A 21299-nucleotide genomic window follows, 5' to 3' on the forward strand; every position below is an offset into this window, starting at 1 on the left:
TCCGATTTTTTGCCTTCCTCTTTGTCTCCGCATATGATCCATATAGCTTAATGTCATCTATCATCTGATAATATCTTCTTCTGCCCCGAACTCTTCTCCTGTTCACCTTTCCTTCCAGTGCATCCTCCATAGGCAGTTTCTTCTCAACCACTGACTCAACCAATTCCTTTTCCTCTTCCTAATTAGTTTAAGCATCATTCTTTCTTCACACACTCTTCCCAACACAACTTCATTTCTTATTCTGTCTGTCCACTTTACACGTTGTATTCTTCTCCATATTCACATTTCAAATGTGTCTAATGTTAAAAAAATATATATTAGAAACTATCTGTCCAACATAACTTGAATTAAGGGTAGATGTACATGAACGATCATAAATATTATCAGAAAATGAAGGTTCTAATTTTCTTATGGGGAGTTGGTCATAATGGCATGCAAAATAATGGTAAATATAGCCTATCTTCAAGCAGTTCATAAATATAATACTATTTATCAGAGATCTTTCATTTTTGTTAGCTATGTGTGTACATATTACGCTATAAAATGAAAAAGAATGGTTACTCTAGAGTAAATCTCTATCCTTAAATTATTTTTTTAATTAAGCACATTTCTTTTTATAAATTCACTACATGTCTGTGATTAGGTACACTCTATTCACTTATTATAGGACATATTGAATTGAAAATTTGACCACTTACTGCTAATAGATACTAAAACATATCCTACTAAAATTATTCATGTATCTGTAATATTATGGGCATAGGGCTTATAGCAATCATCACCGTCAGTAAAATAAAAAAAAAATGACGATTAGTATAAGCCCTATGCCCATAATATTACATATATTTTAATAATTTTAGTAGGGTATGTTTTAGTATCTATTAGCAGTAGGTGGCCAAAAATTTTAATTCAATGTGTGCTATGATAAGTGAATAGAGTGTACCTAATCACAGGTATGTAGTGAATTTATATAAAAAATATGTTTAAATTAAAAAATTAATTTAAGGGTAAGATTTACACTAGATTAACCATTCCTCTTTCATTTTAAAGCTTAATGTGTATACATATATCACTAAAAAAATTAAAGAGCTGTGATAAATAGTATTACATTTATGACTGCTTGAAGATAGGCTATTTTTACCATTACTTTGCATGTGATAACGTCCAATTCCCCTTAAATTTTAAAATAAATGAACTCACAATTGGACAAAACTTACAAGGTACCACAATAAGACTTATTAGAACTTAAATATCTGATAAAAGTAAAGAAAGGGTTACTAATATTTTTTGGAATTCATTTTTTACTTTAAATTAAATTTTACGAAATTTGAAAATTTTCACAGATATTATTTCATAACTCCACAACCATTAGAGATAGAATCCTGAAATTTTGTACACTGATTTTACATGCATTTATGTAAAAGCTAGACTACAATAATGCCCATTTCTTTGAAAATATTATGTAAATTTTAATATATTTTTATATAGAACAAATAAAAAATTAATTGTATTAAAATAAACAACTCTACATGTCTGAGAGTAGTCTACTTTTCAGAAATAAGTGTTTGTTACATGCAGAAAAAATATTAAAGATGTCAGAGAGACCTTAACAATGTTACAGTTACAAAATTATGTAACTGCAGAAATTTTTTTCATACTTTGATAATACTGGATTAAAAAATATTATTAGTAACTTTTTTTTATACTTTTATCAGATATTTAAGCTATAGTAAGTCTTGTTGCGGTACCTTGTAATTTTTGTCCAGTTGTGAGTTCATTTTCTTAAAAAAAATTAGAAATTTAGAGCCTGCATTTTCTGATAATATTTGTGGTCGTTCACGTACATACGGGCTATTCCATTTCAAATCGACCGAAATATAGAGAAAATTGACCTTGCAATTTTTAAATACAATGAAACTTTTTCAGTCCGTAGACAACTATGATATAATGCTTTGTGCAAAGTTTGAGGCATCAGAACTTAATAGTGTTTAAATTAATAATATTTAAATTTATCGTATTTTTGTACAATTAGTATCTTTAAACTGTTGTGGCTCCGAAACCCTTTCATCCAATTATCAAAATCATGGTTTATTTTGATGCTGAGAAGTTAAAGTTTATATTGACATGTAAACAGTTTTTCTTACTTTTTATGGAAATAGAGAAATTTAGATTTTTCTTCATTAAGACGCCTTTGCCCACGAAAAAATATTTTTAAAATATATGGTTAGATTCCGCATTGAAAGTACAAATAAACACATATTTTTTACTGGTGGTACGTTGATAAGAAAGTATTGAAAATATCAAATAAAGAAAATAAATAGTAGGCGCGTGAACTAACCAGCTGACTGTGAGACGGGAGGTAGCCGAGACAAGAAAGGCCAGGAGACAAACGCGTGATGTGTCGTCTAGCAGTCATGGCTGGGCTAGCTTTATCACAAGTTTTCATAAACACAGAGTAAAATGACGCCCAATGCTCTCTTATCTTCAGCTCTCGGCCATTGCATGCGGTACTGCGCCGTTCAAGTCTAGGCGTGTGAAAATAATTTATTTAACACCCTCGAAACTTATTGCCGAGCCACTAAGCAAACAATGCCGAATCCCTCTTAATAATGCAAAGTTTTTTCTCAATATTTTTTTACATTTTTACAAATGGCCAAAAAGCCTAAAAGCAAGTAAAATCACATTATCTGACTCTGTGTATAATAAAAAATAAGGATTACTTCTTAAGATAACCTACCAAATGTCAGCTTAAAAAAAAGCTCTCGTTCAATGTTCTGCAGTAAATGGTTCCAGAATTCTGAGCGCTGAAAGAGGCTTATTTTTATAAAATACGCTAAATTTGTCGCTCAATAATACGAAAACCGTTTGACTTTTGATAATATATTTTTGAAAATGCACTCCCCTCAGCATCTTGTATAAGTAGGGAAAAAATTAGAGTATAAAAAATGCGAGGTTTTTTACTGATCGATTTCATATGGAATAGCCCATATACCCTTAAAATTGGGGTATGTGGTAATACAGATAATTCTCTCAGACAATGACACTAAGAATAGAATCACAACTACAGCGTAATTATGTTAAGCAAATCAAATAGTTGTAATTGAAAAGTATAGATTATACAAGTACATTGCAGAATATGCATAAAAAATATTTCGTACACAAAAGTAATTAGAAAAATACTGTGAAAACAGAGCGAGAACTGGCTCAGATTTTTCTATTAAATAAAGTTAGTAAAAGGTAAACACCTTAAAAATAGAACGCAACATGACTTATAGTTGGCGCAACTGAAAAGTAACTAGCCAGTTTTTACACTTCCGTTGAAGACAAAATTCCCTATGCTGTGAACAAAGTAGTTACATAAAAGTATGCAGTACGTGCCAAGCATAAGAGAACTTGCTGTAATTCGAACGCGAGTACATACATGGATGAGAAGCAAACATGCGACACTGTACAAATATTAACATAAATGAGATGTAGAAACATATTACAAATTAATTAAAGCCATTTCTCTAGCCGCTTTGTCAACCTGCTTTTACAGAGACAAGCTTCATGTGATAGTCCTTTATGCGTGTAAATTATGTGTGGAAAATAATATTATGTCTATGTGTATGTATTTATGAATGTATGATATGCTATGATGATATGATATATTTATTCCACAAGATTACATCGGTCGTGATGGCTTTCACATTTCTGCTTACAGCGCTATCACTCCCTTCAACGCATAATATTCTGTTTATGTTTTTTCAAACATCCGGCTATTACTTATAAATGGCCCTCATCGTTTTTCTATCACGTCTCTCACCTCTATTTCCCTCCCTTCTTTTTCTATTTACCGTTCCCTTTCCTAGTTGTCTATACCGTTTTCGCTGTAAGAAAAATCCTAATGTAAACATAAGCACGTTGCTGTCGTACCCGTGATTGGCTCCCCGTCGAAACACTCACATGACGCAGGAAAATATAGTTCGTATTTGGAAACCATAATCTTGTATTATTTGAAAATAAAAAATTGAACTCTAGTTGTTAAATACGATGAAAAATATAACTTCACTTATATGTAAAACACTATGTAAAAGAAAAGCCACTCTTATATTTTGTTATGTACTATGAACGCGGATGAATACCGACAGTAATAGCGAGGTAGTCTGTTCTTGTAACAAGCTGGCGTCACTTTAGCTCGTAGTTGTTCACGTAAGCACGTGGGACTGTAGTATGGCTTCTGCATTCTCAACTGTCCATTGTGAAGACATAAGACTTAAAAATAATTTAATTATAGTAATTATAAAATAAATATTTTATAAGCAAATTAATGCATAGTAGTAAGGTTAGGCCTACTTGACGAGTAACGGGAAATGTTTAACATGAAACAGAATGTACAACAGTGGGCGGAATCACGTACTGAGAATCTATGGCGCCAAACAGCGGCCAATGAAGCCTCACTTCAGTCACGTGCTATTGTTTATATTAGGATTTTTCTTACAGCGAAAAGATTATATCTTATTCATACTAATCTCATTTAACTAAACATTCACTTCTCTCAATCTCTTATTAATTGTTGCCAACATTGTTTAAATTAGTTGAATTCTTCCATAGTTGTCAACTTATTTATTCACTTGAATCACTAACGTTCACTGACCACTCATTCCCATTAATGTAATCTGTATAATTTCAGACGAAGTAGTTTCTACAGTTTCATTACATTTCCATTCCCACTTTCTTTATTATATTTGTATCACTACTTACTTATTATCACTCTCTGGTTACTACTTGTATCTTATCCTTTGTCACTAGTATTCCCTTGCCTTACCGTCTTTTCTGTCACTATCACTCTTTCCACTTTACCACTTTCCTGAGTTTTGTCACTCCTGTATACTATTTTCACTTAATCACTTTCCTGAGTTTTGTCACTCCTGCATACTATTTTCAATTTATCACTTTCCTGAGTTTTGTCACTCCTGGATAATATTTTTACTTTACCACTTTCCTGAGTTTTGTCAGTCCTGGATACTATTTTCACTTTACCACTTTCCTGAGTTTTGTCACTCCTGGATACTATTTTCACTTTACCACTTTCCTGAGTTTTGTCAGTCCTGGATACTATTTTCACTTTACCACTTTCCTGAGTTTTGTCACTCCTGCATACTATTTTCACTTTACCACTTTCCTGAGTTTTTTCACCCCTGCATACTATTTTCACTTTACCACTTTCCTGAGTTTTGTCACTCCTGGATACTATTTTCACTTTACCACTTTACTGAGTTTTGTCACTCCTGGATACTATTTTCACTTTACCACTTTCCTGAGTTTTGTCAGTCCTGGATACTATTTTCACTTTACCACTTTCCTGAGTTTTGTCACTCCTGGATACTATTTTTACTTTACCACTTTCCTGAGTTTTGTCACTCCTGCATACTATTTTCACTTTACCACTTTCCTGAGTTTTTTCACCCCTGCATACTATTTTCACTTTACCACTTTCCTGAGTTTTGTCACTCCTGGATACTATTTTCACTTTACCACTTTACTGAGTTTTGTCACTCCTGGATACTATTTTCACTTTACCACTTTCCTGAGTTTTGTCAGTCCTGGATACTATTTTCACTTTACCACTTTCCTGAGTTTTGTCAGTCCTGGATACTATTTTCACTTTACCACTTTCCTGAGTTTTGTCAGTCCTGGATACTATTTTCACTTTACCACTTTCCTGAGTTTTGTCACTCCTGCATACTATTTTCACTTTACCACTTTCCTGAGTTTTTCACCCCTGCATACTATTTTCACTTTACCACTTTCCTGAGTTTTGTCACTCCTGGATACTATTTTCACTTTACCACTTTACTGAGTTTTGTCACTCCTGGATACTATTTTCACTTTACCACTTTCCTGAGTTTTGTCACTCCTGTATACTATCACTTTCATATGTTTTGTCACCCATGCACCAACCTCTTAAGTTATAACTTTTCTGTCCCTTACTTCTTCCCACTGACACGTCTATTCAGTGTGGCTAATGTTACTTCATCCCTTCCAGTTCTTGCAGAATCTTGACTTCTAATCTTAGTATATATGAATGTATGTAGTCATGGTCAATGCTTGAACTTCATCACACTTTTCATTACATCATTAATAGAGAACTATGAAATTTGTAGGATTATAGAAGTCACCTGGAATAAATCTTTCGTGAAGGAAGTAAAATGAAGAATCTCGTTTCCATGTTTTAAGTTCACATCATACAAAATGATCCTGCCTGTAAGTGACGGGGCTGTAGAAAAAGTTTACATGTCACTTCTTTCCTACAAAAGTCTCGGCTTTTTTTTTAAGATGTTTTGTGTACGTGTGAAACTGCAAAGACATGATGGTAAAAACAGAAAATGTAGACAAAGATAAATACATTTTGACAGTGATGTTTTACACGCGAAGGCATTGTTAACTTCCATAACATTCATACTTGGGGCCGACGAAAATCCGCACACGAAGGCCATGACCTACAGGATTGCTGATATACTTAGAGTTCAGATGGGTCAGATCTTTCACATCATAATGCCAATATGTCGATCTTCATTTGTGTAATTTTTTGATAACGTATAAAAATAATTTACAGGTCTCATTCTCTGGTCTTTAGTTTTCCGAGTACAGCTGTGTATTCGATATTAAGAACTACAAAACTTAAGAATGTTTGGTGGCATTATTACCATTAAAAATGTAATATTGTAGTTAATGCAACACATAATGGTATACTGATGATATGAAAGTGAAATCTTTTGGGGCGTTAAGTAAGTAGACGAATAAAAAGATGATTTTATATCAGATCTTCATTTCTATAATATAATGAGTAATATATATATATATATATATATATTACTGAAAACTATAAAACTTACGTAACAGCGTGGTCGATCGACGGATGTTGCGTCAACATTTGTTGAAACTATAAATTAGGAATGCCTATAACATCGACATCAACGTGAAGTTCCGATTTTATGCACGAGGACGTATAATCTCATAAACTTCTTTCCATCTGACTGTAGATAATTATTTGAAGAGAAGTAATATAATGATAACGAGATACTAAGGTTATTGTTATGAACTTAACACTACTTGTATTAAACTTGTAGGGTATGTGGAAATCAAACCACAATATAGAGAACATATCTCTATACTGTGATCAAACAGTTGTTTTCTTCCTGCTCACAAGGAAGTAATGCCATTGTTTAAAACTTCTGTCGTACGTAATTTTGACGTATAATGGATAAACAATTGACCCTCACTACTTTTCCCGCTAAGAGAGCACCTCCTTCTTCTAGCTATGCCTCCGTCTTTCAGTTGCTGACTATAGTAGTCGTTACAGCAGTTGCAACTGGCATGCTTGGCCAACTTATTATGAGATATAATTATTTGGAAGTGTACGTCAGATTTACGTATCAATAGTATTAATAGAAAATTTTCTATTAGTGCAGTTTATTTATGCCCTTAAGTGTGTTATATCTAATAAAGTAACACTGGATGAAAACTTACATAGTGATCGACACTACTCTGCAGATCATAGATGATGATGCTGAAGGCAATGTAGAGATTGAATATGAAACTTGTGACAATGACAAGGGTCTAAGATACAGTAGGAGAGATTGAGAATCACGTAGAAAGCAAGCGAATGGAGAAAGAAGCCAAAAACAAGAAAACACGAAGAAAAAGAAAGGAAAGGAGAAGGAAAGGAAAAGGAAAAAAGAGGAGAAGAGAAGAGAAGAGAAGAGAAGAGAAGAGAAGAGAAGAGAAGAGAAGAGAAGAGAAGAGAAGAGAAGAGAAGAGAAGAGAAGAGAAGAGAAGAGAAGAGAAGAGAAGAGAAGAGAAGAGGACAGAGGGCATGAGGGCAGAGGGCATGAGGGTAGAGGGCATGAGGGCAGAGGGTATAAGGACAGAGGGTATGAGGGCATGAGGGCAGAGGGCATGAGGGCAGAGGGCAGAGGGCGTGAGGGCATGAGGGCATAGGGAATGAGGGCAGAGGGCATGAGGCCAGAGGGCAGACAGCATGAGGACATGAGGGCAGAGGGCATGAGGGCAGACAGCATGAGGGCAGGAGGGCAGAGAGCATGAGGGCATGAGGGCATGAGGGCGGAGGCCATGAGGACAGAGGGCATGAGGGTAGAGGGCGTGAGGGTAGAGGGCATGAGGGCAGAGGGCAGAGGGGAGAGGAGAGGTTATTTTCATAACTCTAACCTACAATCCACAATAACCTGAAATAGCTATTGCTTCGTATGTAAAACCCACTGATCGTTCTGACATTGTTACTTGCGTTTTCGCATTGGAACTCAAGAACTGAAGATGTACTGTTGTCACGCCAGGAGAAGGCGGCTGAAGTACTTAGACGAGTCGGAGGGGAAACGGTCGCGCATGCGCACCGCGCTGTTCACTGCAATATTCCTGTTTCACAAACATTTACTGCACGTGTCTATGAGTCTTTGCGACTTTGTGAAAATAATAGTGGGGTTTTTACTGTAGTGTTTTATTAGTTTCAACAAGACAATTGTTTTCAGTATACCACAAATCTTGTATTGCTATCCTTTGCTTTTCGTGTTAATAGTGTTGATAATAATACGGTTAATAGAATTTATGTTATTGTATACTGTTATTTAGGTTTATAGCAGTTTCTTGTTTATTGTAAATATGTCGACAAAGAGGAAACAAGGATTGACAATCTATAGCGAAGAAAGGAATATTATTAGAAGTGCAAAATAATTCTGTGATGAAGAAAAAGAACAACAGTGCCTTTGCATTCCTCTTACGAAACCTATAGCAAAGGTAGAAAAGTACTTTAATCTATCCACAAGAACATTACAGCGTATAAGGAATGAAATGAAAGACTGCACAGAAGAAAGTGCGTTGTCGACACCTGAGGGAGAAAAAAAATGTAAACGTCCAGACTACCGAAACGCAAATGTAGATGACTTCGACGGGAGATTGACAAAAAAGATATAATTGAGAATTTTTATTTGAAAAAGAAAGAGGGCCACCGGCTTAGCTCAGGAGGTAGCGCGTTTGCCTGCTGATCTGCAGTTGTGCTCGGGAGTGAGTTCGATTCCCGTTTGCGCTGACTACCTGGTTGGGTTTTTTCCGAGGTTTTCCCAATGGGAAGGCGAATGTCAGGTAATCTATGGCGAATCCTTGGTTTCATTTTGCCAAATACCATCTCGCCATCATCAATTCAATCGACACTGAAGAAGCTAGTACATAGTTATTACAGTGTCGTTAAATAACCAACTAAAAAAAAAGTAGTAACAAGCTTTTACCCCTGCTACAAGAGAGAATTGATTTGAAATGAAAGACAACATTAAGACGAATACTGAAGAAAAAAGATTTCAGGTGGAAGAAGTGTGCAGCAAAAAAAATTGAGGAAAACACTGTAAATTGGAATACGTGAAGATATCTAAAGCAAATAAGAAAGCTTAGGAAAGTGGAAAAACCGATTTCGTATCTGGACGAAATGCGGATAGATAGGCCTACCAATTTAACGTTTCTCAAGTTCTGGCAGGATAAAAATGTTACGGGAGTTTTGACTACCGTAAATGTGTCCAGAACACTCATTGTTGTTCATCAGGATGGGGGCGGTGGGGCTAATGGCTTTGTTGAGAGATTCGAATTAATATGCACGGATGGAACATAAACAGACGATTATCATGGACAGATCATACTCCAGAAATTTTGAAAAACGTGATAATGATAGTCATAGCGACAGCATCGAAGATGCGGAATCTTTTATGTCTGACTCCGTTCCCGTGTAGCCAATTAAGTGGACGAAGTTTTCAGGTCAGAGCGTAGCGTAAAGTTCCCCCGTCCCGCCTATCTACTCCCCGCGCCAACTCGTAGCGCGAAGACAGTATAGGTTAAATAAAAAGTATTTAGCATGAAGAAAACCATTCAAAGGAGTAGACCTATGTTTCAATTTTACCTGTACATCGTCGTTCGATGCATTTTTCAATGGAAATATTATATTTTGAGTTTTATTTAAATTTAGACTGAAATCATTCACCGGAAACCAATTTACTGCAGTGTTATATTATTTTTTCATTGTAGAACTTAACATTTTTATATCAGTAACTTTCACGTTCCCGTTCCCGGGCTCCGGTAAGCTTCTCGTTAATTATGAATGTTCACATTTAAATACATTTGTTTTAACAATATTTCTGTTCTCTTTTCCGTTCTCGGTTTATTGTGTACTAGCCTTTACCATTTCAGCTGACGACCACTGCTTTACATTTACCCCACCTGTTTACATTTACCCTTTGAGAGGGGGTAATTGTAAACACCAATTTTCGCACGGGCTATAAGACACTGAACATTTTTGTTCTTTCAGAAGAAAGAGCTGTACTCCTTCTAACTCCAGTTTTGGTCACTGGTACATTTCTTCCCTTTAACCTATGATATATGACGGATATAGGAACTCAGTACCTCTCCTGAGCTTCACGATAACTGTAGTTACTATTTTTCACATCTGTAACAACCCTCTCTAAATCCTCTACAGTGTAGTTGGGTGGGGGTCTCTTTGATTACTGAAAAGTACGAAATGTAACCATAGTAAAACATGTTTACAATTACCCCAAGCAATTAAAACTATGGGGCAAATGTAAACACGTCATAATTTAATGAACTGAGGTTGTGGGAGATCTCAAAACCATTGTAATAAATGTTAACTACTATACATACAACATATTCTTAAAAAATAGCACTGTACGTTTACTTACAATGCCAGAAATGAAGGTGAAGCAAAATTCTTTCTCAACTTTTTTTTTTTTTTTTGTAGACCCTTACAAAACATTCGTTCACAACTAAACAGTTACTCCTATTTGGCGCCAAACTACCTTGTAGGTTAGCCAATATGTTAATTTAAATATTTTCTGAATTAAAATTTTTATATTGACATTTTTGTATTTCTCACAGCATTTGTTTACTATTACCCCTGTTTACAATTACCCTGGTTTACCCTATTCAAATGTGAGCATTCACAATTAACTTTCACGTTCTCGTTCCCGGGCTCCGACAAGCTTCACGTTAATTGTGAATGCTCACACTCGAATACATTTATTTTTATAATATTTCCGTTTTCAGTTTATTGTGGACTAGCCTTTACCCTTTACAGCGAGTGCTGACGACCACTGCTTTAGAGTTTTTTGACTGAACCGTGACGGAGTGTCTGAAGATGTTATCGCGGCTTGTTGCAGGTTCGGTGCGCATCCCGCTGCAGATGGGCTCGTCAGACCCCCCCACGGCCACCTCGCACTGCCCCCTGCCAGACTCCAACTACTCCACCTTCCGCAGCAAGCGCTGGAGGACCAACGGCCACGACGGCTCTTCGTCGGCGGGGCGCGGGGTATCCTGACATCCGGAGATCGTCGGGTCTTCCGGGGCCCGCAGCAACAGGGTGCAGACGTGGATTTGAGCCATTCCGGCTCAAACTGACAAGTAAAATTTGAAACTCATCGCGTTAAAGTACTCATTTAGAAGCAAGCTGCTCGCTCGGATGAATGAACACAGTTTTGGAGCTCGCAAAACATTAAAGAATATAATTTTCGTCTTCTTTAGTCAGATCTGAATAAGACGATTGAACTGTAGTAGGAATATTTAATCAATTGTAACAGTTTCAAGGGACCAAGACGTTAACGTCCCAGAGTAGCTTGATGTTAATTCAGTTTTGAATATTGACAACGACTCGTAGCTCATTGATTTCAAGCGAAACACATCTGGGGGCCAATGAAGTCTCTTCAGAGAGCAAAGAGTTTCGAGAGATCCAGATCTAACTTTCTTCTGTGTTAATCAGACCGTTTACAATATAGACTACAATGAAAATAAATATAATAGTGTAAAAATGCACTGAACGTTGGTTTTAAACCTTGGTAAGGTGATCTACTCAATGGAATTTGTGTAAATCGAAAAGAAGGAACTGATATATTTATGAATATGAGGAAAATGTTTTTGATTATGCAGAAAATATACAATCCGTCATAATCCATAATATAGGCGACACGATGTTGTATATAAAATAAAAAATATACGTTAATATATCAAAATATTCATTCCATGTCAGACAATGTGTTGTCAACGCCATCTCTTGAAACGACGTAGAACTAATATAACATGGCGACAAACTTTAAGCATAATGCTTAACTTAAAAGACCAAATTCCACTACCTATGTGTAAAAGGAAACAATTACGTCAGAATTTCCCTCAGTTCTCTACTGATTTATACAAGTAGTATGAAAAAACGCCATTTTGTAAGTGTTAACTATAAAATGTTATTGAACACTAGTATGATAAAAATGGTATTTATTGATCAGTGAAGTCTCGCCAGGCTCATTCAAACAATACTAGTATACGATATATAACAGATAACTTCAGTTTTGAAATAAAGTATAAACTGTGCCAAAAGGTAATTGTACTTGTACATAAGCGAAAATGTAGACTGTTACAAAGTTCTTACGAACTCTTGAAGGTTATGCTGCTAAGAAAAAGTTACAGCAGTTGTATATCGTACAGAAAAATGCTTCACCGTCTGTTAATACAAGTTTAAGATTACACATCTTTGCTCCTTGCAATATATAACGTTTGGCCATTGTATAATTATTTTTATGCTCGACCATGCCGAAATGTAGTAATTATACACCTGGTAGGAGTCCTTTAATGCATGTCATTAAAGTACACCTACTCACTAAAGTACACCTACTCATTAAAGTACAGGTGTTTTCAGCCAATGACAACTCAGCTTACAGGTGTTCAGCCAATGACAAGTCAGCTTTGTACCGTTATAAAACCGCAAGTATAGATTATTCTCGGATATGCAATCGAAAGAGAATTAGCGAAAAGTCACGGAGGCTGGAAATCCAATACTGTCACAGAAGGTTATGTTCTGTTACTATAATAATTAGCGTTAATTGTAAATAATATTAAAATAAATTCAATTTGTCATCTCGTTTTTCAATGTCGAATTCAATAATCAAGGTTATACCAAGTTTAACGGGATTACACAAGGTCAATGACATTATTGTTCCTCGGAAAAAATCAATACTTTCGCGTCTGCGCACATCTCACAATTCACGACCTAGAACAAGGTCACTTCCGATCTTGTTAGATGCAAATAAAATGTATACATCTGAATAATTTCAAGTTCGAAAAATGGTCGAGCATAAAAAGTCGTATGAAACTCGCCTATAATGGTATTTAAGAAGCTCGTATGAAAATTATGAAACTCGCTTGCGCTCGTTTCATAAACATCCATACTCGCTTCTTAATTACTATCATTATAGGCTCGTTGCATAATGTACTATAATAAATTTTAATTTGTCGTGTCTCTTGCCCTGAACCAATAGTGTTTTTGTTCAATTTATTTATCCACAAAATTTCGTTTATGTTATTGCATTGTGCGAGTTTGGGTTGTGCTCCAATAGTTTATGCACGATTCTCCTGCTGTCCAGGAATGATTCATTAGGGAATTGTGAGAAGTGAATCAACAACATATCATAAAAGCGGAACTGCGGAGTGACTTTTTGCCGTTCATGAGATACGCATTTCAGTTTGTTTAAGCAACGTATTGCGTGTTAATCAGGGTACCTCCAAGTCGCATAACATCCAAGTTGCTCCACCTAGCATATTTAATAATTTCATATATTTATACAGGAGCTTGACCAATAACAATAATATGTAAATCTGAATTCAAACTATTTATTTCACACAAGTACTAGTTACAGATTACAAGCAAAAGAGTCTACAGTTTTCAAAAAATTTGTATTAAAGGAATTTCATGTCAGTACACACGTACTCTTGTAGGAAGGCAAAGTAATACACTTCAGCTCTTGGATGGAAGCCCACCAAATTGATACTTCTCCCTCTTTTAGAAGATGCATCTATAAAAGTTATTTTATTCCATATTTGAAGTTTTATCATCATCATCATCCCGCATTCTAAAATCATCATCATAATCATGATTGTCGTCACCACTCTTACATAACATGGGAATGGCTGTATTTGTTTTGTATTTCACTTACCTTTTAAAATGGGAAAACTAAGTAAATTGATTAATGTTCGAAAGTAGAATTTTTGGTAAGTTTTTCTTTAGGCCTATGTTGTAAAATAACACAAATGTGCAGTATTAATAAGAAAACGTATTTTACACCTGATGTACAAAATTTGCAATTTTTAATGATGAGTGAACATTATAATAATAATAATAATAATAATAATAATAATAATAATAAAATGTAAACAACAAGTAAGAAGAAATCAGACATAATATATAACATACAGAAAGAAAGAAAAAAGCATAATGAAATGTGAACAGCAGGTCAAAAATAAATGAGGTATACAAAGTATAAAAAATAAGACAATTAATAATAATAATAATAATAATAATAATAATAATAATGAAAAATAAGAATAGTAATGGTTATATAACTTGGAAATTGACTGTAAAAATTACATTCATAACGTAAATTTCAGTTGAGTTATTTGAAGTTAAATTTGGAGATAGAAATTTGAATGGAGTCTCCTTCCTCTGAGGGTTTAGGGTCGCAAATATACAAAAGTTATAATTCACTTTTGTGCTGTTCTATCAATTTTTAAAATACACTACCTTAAGTTTACTTAAACAATTTAAAATTTCTGATGAAACTATTGATGCCATAGGATCTCATGTGTTAAAATCACCCTTAGCTATAATTATTAATCATTTGTACCCAAGAAACTTTTATTGTAAATGATTTCCTATGTTTTCTTATCATTTATCTTAATGTTTTTTTTCTTTCGAATTGTCACATAATTGTTTTTAATGATTGTTCTTTGTGAACTGATTAGTAGGCCGATCTATCGAACACTTATTTAGCGCGGCTTTTGTTAATAATAAATTAGTAAAAAAACTTTCATTCATTAAGAATCTAAAATTTCAAGCATAGCACATTTTCCAATGCTAAACACTTAATTTTACATTTCGAGAATTTTTTTTTACATATTTGTGTGTGCACTATGTTTCATATTGAAGGTATCATAACAGAAGGGCGTATCAACAAGTTTTGCGTTATTGGAATAAAGGGATATCATATGCGAAGTTTTACCGCTAGATGGCAGGAGCGTTCCACGCGGCGCAACATGTTGTAGGGTTATATTATGTCATATGCTACAGTTGATTACGTTTTCCCGCTTGTTGGTTTTCTGTGCGTGTCAAAATTATATTTACAGTTATTTTGTATAACCTAGTATAATTTAATATAATTCAATATTTTCTTATCTCATAATTTAATTTAATTTACAATAGATAATAACGTAAACCTGTATAATATTGAGCGATTCCCCGAGATGGGTGGGGAAATCTGCAGTATACAGAATATAGATACGAGTACATTGAATGTTCATGAACCTGAACGAGAAATTTGAGAACAATATGCACGAATAAAAAAATAGGAACTATGTCGAAAGTGAATATTGCCCTCTTTAATAATTAGTATTTAAGAACCGTACGCTAAAAACAGGATATGCAGCCACCAATGTGTTTTTTTATGAGGAAGGAACTATCGAGATTGAATTCCTTGTATTTTTTTCTGTAGTTGCAGAAAGATCAAATGCAATTTTTAATAGGATGATATAATATGATCGCAGCAGTATCACGATTAGTCGTTAAGGACATGTAGTTTTGAATACTATGTAGGATGATTTTGAAAATTTGAAGTTAAAACATTGTTTTAATAATTAGGGTACAGTACATTAAAAACATTATTCACGAAATGGATTTCACTACGGATCGTCCTGGATAATAAACATTCCAGTTTATCGAGAGTTTACTGCAGGCGTAAACTTCGGAGACTTTTACAACTACTGCATATAATCTAAGCTAACATAGCTCGCTGTCGAGGTTGCATATGTTTTTATTAATTTTTCTTTTTCCTCTTCCAAAATGAAACTGTAGTCAACAATTCCTTACTTGAAGTAGTTACTTTTATTTAATAGCTAGCACTTTCGAGGCGCAATTTAATTACTTATATTTTTTAAAGTTTAAAGCATAATTATATTTAGAATATTTACATATAGGAACATAACAAAAATTTGCCATTTTTAGTTGTTTTTAAGAATATTTAATATACTAATACACTAGTATATCTTCAATGTTTATATACAAAAAAACAAATGCACACCCAAAGCGCATCCCTCAAAGTACACGTGCGCTATCTGTTGGTGCTAGTTCAGGATATCCCTATTATAATGAAACATTACTTCATGGAAGTGAGTTTCGAGGGAAAAAAATACAGCAGATCACTGACGGTTGCAAAGAATATTCAGAATACAGCAAAAGTATTTTTTTTTTTTGTGCACTTTACTCATTTTGGGAGAAAGCCCTTCAATTATAATAAATAACTTCGAAAATTTCGAAAACAAGGCCTACTAATATTTATCAACAAAACTTCCTACATGTTCGTCTCATATCTGTAACCAACAAATTCCAGTAACAGGAAGTTACGTCTGTAGACTTGTAAGCCTGTAACTTGTACTGTGGTGAAACAGTATCAAGATGTTGTATGTGTAATTACTGTATATCATATACACACTCACATTTATACCTCGCTATTCGCTTTGCAACATGTATTGGATAAGATATTATTGAATATGAAATTATCCCTCTAGCACAACACCCAAGCTGAAACTCAAGAAATTATGACAAATATCGCCCATGTAATTGAGCCGCCAAAAATCTCGCAGGAGCCTGAAGATGTCAGCATTAACAACAATATAAAATGGCGAGTTAATACAAAACTGTGATATTAACCAGGCAAGTTACAGATACTGCGTTGTGTGCTTTCATACCACTATTCTAACGGGTCTACGTAGATTTATATGGATATAGTTCATTATTTACGGTGCGAAATATTAAGACTAAGTGAATACAATATATATGCGACTGTGTTTACAGTTGATCATATACCGTTGTGTTTAGTTCGAGTTTCTGCCGTGAGAAGCGCAAGTGTTGGTGTATATGTTGCACTCTCTGAGAGTTTTATAATGTAAATAGAGGAATGAAGTTCTATCGGAGTTCTGCTCAAGTCCTGAAGAACTGGAAGACATTATTTTTAAGTCCTCAGCTTATTTTATCCGATCGGGATAAGAACTACAAAGTGAGAGCTGTGTCGTCATTTTATTTTGTTATTGTATAAAGAGGCAGTTGTAGACAGCTGAAAAGAATATATTTTTATATTCTCAAGGATATTCACGCAGTCAACATCTCTGCTGCGGAAAATATGCGATTTTTGGCATATGGCTTGTATGATTATGTGACTGTTTGTCTGATCGTCTTTCTTTCTACAGCAATTTCACCTCAATCTATTAGATGGATGTTGTTCATAAGGACATGAAATACAATATTTTTACTAATAAAATTACGAATCATATATTAAGAAATATATTAGGGAAAACACTGGAATTTTACTTGAAGCAAGGAAAGAGATTAGGTTTGGAAGTAAATCCCGAAAAGACGAAGTAATATTATTATGTCTCGTGATCAGAATATTGCACAAAATGGGAATATAAAAATTGGAAATTTATCCTTCGAAGAGGTGTAAAAATTCAAATATCTCGGAGCAACAGTAACAAATATAAATGACACTCGGGAGGAAATTAAACGCAGATTAAGTATGGGAAATGCCTGTTATTATTCGGTTGAGAAGCTTTTGTCATCCAGTCTGGTCTCAAAAAAATCTGAAAGTTAGAATTTATAAAACAGTTATATTACCTGTTGTTCTTTATGGTTGTGAAACTTGGACTCTCACTTTGAGAGAGGAACAGAGGTTAAGAGTGTTCGAGCTTAGGGCTAAGAGGGATGAAGTTACTGGAGAATTTTTTGGTTGAAGTACTGCAACATTTCAGTTCAATACCAAATACCAAAATTCAAATTCACGTGCGTATGGTAAAATTTATTTTAGGAAATCAGATTTTGTGATTATAATTTCACGATATTCTCCTTTTTTTGTACCATGAGGTCACCAATATTTCATTCGTCACTTTTAGAAAGATAAATTCATGGACGAATAAAATGTGGGTTACATTCCCATAGATATTAAGTTCAAATTTTAAATTATGATCTTCAGAGTGTAGTTTCTTTGACCTTTGACCTGTTCCGCCTCCTTTAAGCTTAGTCTCGGCATCTTTTCATGGATCTACTTAGCAATCTTTTCCCTTAGATTATAATTCATGATTGCTATTTTAACACGTGTATATAACAATCGTTTAAATTCTTTTGATATTATTTTATGTACTGTACAGTATTTTCATTATTTAATTTGGCACTTATATGTTGACTTCCTCTTATCTAAGACAGTATATCCAGTTACATATCTAAGAAACGTCTTTTCGCCTGCCTCCATCTTTTCTCTATCTTTTGTTAGGGAGCAATTTTAATCACCATATGATAATGCAAAAATTGCCATTATTTATTAAATTTGTTTAGAATCTCTGTTCATGCTTTTTTTTCCTGATGTTCGACGTATTATCCCACAGAAGTAATTAAATTTATTTACCTTTTCTTCATTTTCATTGCTTTAACATGCAATAGAGAAGAGCCCAGATATTTAAAGAATTTTACTTGTGTTTTATTATTTATTACTACTTTTACTCTTGTAAGACAATTAATATTAGGTACCCTCTACAAAACTGGCTTCATTTATACACTGACGGATCCTTGATCTCCAGAGAACAAGGTGCCGGTGCAGGTGTTACGTGCTGTCTCTTCTCACTTTATAGATCTCTTGGGCATGGAACAACAAGTTTTGATGGAGAAATCGTTGCAATAAGTGAAAGTGTCAGGAATCTTCTATTTCACATCAATAAATTTAAGAATGCAGTTATATTGTCAGACTCCAAAGCAGCTATTCTATCAATAGTCTCTAAACACACACCTTCATCTCAAACAGCAGAAATAACTAAAATGCTCTCTCAATTAATATCACTCAATAAAAGAATTGTATTCCCATGGATACCATCCCATTGTGGAATCCTGGGAAACGAGAATGCGGATGCTTTAGCAAAGAAGGGCAGCACTGCTACTTACAGACCTGTTACTAAATCTATGTATTACTCTGTGAAAAGATTTATTAAATCTACATACTTACACTTTAACAAACAAAATTTGATAGCACAATCTCAAGGGAAAAAATGGAACTCTCTGCATCAAAATCCACAGTTAATTCCCGATTTACCACGAAAATCGTCTGTAGCTGCATTTAGATTGGCAACAGGCCATGATTGTTTGGCCAAACACCTGCATAGAATTGGAATATATCAGTCCCCTAACTGCCCATTGTGCAACTCAAACCAAGAAATGGATTCGGAACACCTCAAAATCTGTGCTTCAGTGGCTGACCATGATAATATCTTTTAAAAATATTGGAGTGCAAAAGGTCAAATGACTTTATTGTCAAACGCCTGGCATTAGAAAACCACAACTCTTGTAAGTTGTGTTTTTAGGAAAGCCAGTTTTTAGTTTCATCTGTAGATATTTTCATACCTTTTAAGTTATGGATTAATGAAATATACAAATCAATTTTCTTATATTAGCAACAAGTATCGTGATTTTAAAAAGAAATTATTTCCAGACTTACATAACAATACGTGTAAATAATGAGACGAATCATGTACTAACCCTTTTCACTTGAAAGAAGTTAGAACGAAGACGGGAAAGCATGGATGTCGTAAAATATCGCGACAATTTCAATCAGTCTTGTAACGACTGCACCGCTCTCACTTGGCAGTTCTCAATTCCGTCACCATAGTAACCGACACAGGACCATTAAAAACCAACAACTCCCTTCCAAGATGCTTGTCGTATCCATAAATATTTCTGGGAAAATGAAGCGCTTTATTAAAAAAATATGAGAGAATTATACAAGTTGGTAACTTTAAATTTTTAAATAAATAGTTGGAAAATGTTACCAAGTAGAAAATTGTATGTGTGTAAAGATAAAATGAAATGTTAGTATCATAAGCAGAATTCCTGATGTTGTGATACCAGGTTGAAATATTTTGAGAAATTTTTTTAAAGTCTGCGATGTATTACTGCTATCTGTCTTCAAATGGTATCATATTTATTTATTTTGTGATTTCAAGCATTGTCATTCATTGTGACTAAGTGAATTGAGAAAGTAAGTAGGATTTCTAACACCATTAAACTTTTTTTTACGATCTGTGGAAGAAATTAAAAAATTGGGGAATATTGTTATTTTAAAATTATTTGTGATCATAAATTTGTAAAGCTTTTAAATATTTTCTGTCATTGGCTCGGATATAAATTTCAGTTATAAATACCTGTCCCTTTACAATACAACAATCCGATACACCTAAGGAACTGCAGCCAAGGTTGTGCATAGATGAGTATAACTGGGAATAGTAGACCTGGGCTAAGCACGCGCAGAGGGGAAGACACTTCCTCCCTTCCGTCGCGCCGGTCGCTACAGAGATTGTCATCGTAGTCTACTGCGCAAACACATCTCGCGTTATATCTTGAGCGCTGGTATTGCATTGTATTGTAGCCTATTTATTAACATTCCATGGTATTCATACATTACTTTACAGCTAGAATATGGAACAAGTCAAAAAAACGTAATACTATTATAAAGTCTTCATTTATAGCGACAGTCTAGATGAAATATATACAGACGAGATTTACAATGTATGATTTGAGGCTTTCTCGGCGTTGGTTCGCTAATATGTTTTCGCGGGATATCAGCCGAGTTAAGATTTTGGAATGCTCCAAGCTTTCGACTGCTATCTCTGCAGCCATCTTCAGGGAAGTGATGTCCGAACAGAAAAAATTCGAAATTCGAAAGAGAATTGGGAGGAAAAATTTTAAAAGGTACGCAAAACGCGTCCTTGCAAGGGGTTGGGGGCTGTACAAGGCCGGTGTCCATGCCTGACTGAGCTGGAGTCCACCGGCCTTGGACCAACTTAGGCCCTCTTACAATCAAGGTCATGAAGATCACGGACCGAGGACGACAACCGATTCCAACCGGCGGAACAGGGCTCGCCGCCCGCCAAACTTCACGCAGGAATCCCAGGAGGGGCGGAGCTTACGAGGGATGACAATTCCCGGCCCCGGATTGGCCGATCCGCCAACCAATCCCGTTTCACCTGAGACAGCCTAACGTCTATATTACCTTTCGACTTTCTGTTCGGACATCACTTCCCTGAAGATGGCTGCAGAGATAGCAGTCGAAAGCTTGGAGCATTCCAAAATCTTAACTCGGCTGATATCCCGCGAAAACATATTAGAGATATACAATATAGCC

At 34.8% G+C, this 21299-nt stretch overlaps 1 protein-coding gene across 2 annotated transcripts in view; it reads left to right on the forward strand.

Moving 5' to 3' along the window:
* TkR99D (Tachykinin-like receptor at 99D) overlaps positions 1-12056 on the forward strand; it is an 823748-nt gene extending 811692 nt beyond the window's left edge. Inside the window, exon 7 of one of the 2 annotated variants that reach the window (XM_069844274.1) lies at positions 11211-12056. In XM_069844274.1, coding sequence (XP_069700375.1) covers positions 11211-11368 — 158 coding nt within the window. In that variant the 3' untranslated portion in view covers positions 11369-12056. The remainder of the gene's footprint in view (positions 1-11210) is intronic. The other variant, XM_069844275.1, reaches the window with a different exon arrangement.
* The last annotated feature ends 9243 nt before the right edge of the window (positions 12057-21299 follow it).

This window comes from Periplaneta americana, chromosome 13 (assembly GCF_040183065.1).
Source record: "Periplaneta americana isolate PAMFEO1 chromosome 13, P.americana_PAMFEO1_priV1, whole genome shotgun sequence".
NCBI lineage: Eukaryota > Metazoa > Arthropoda > Insecta > Blattodea > Blattidae > Periplaneta > Periplaneta americana.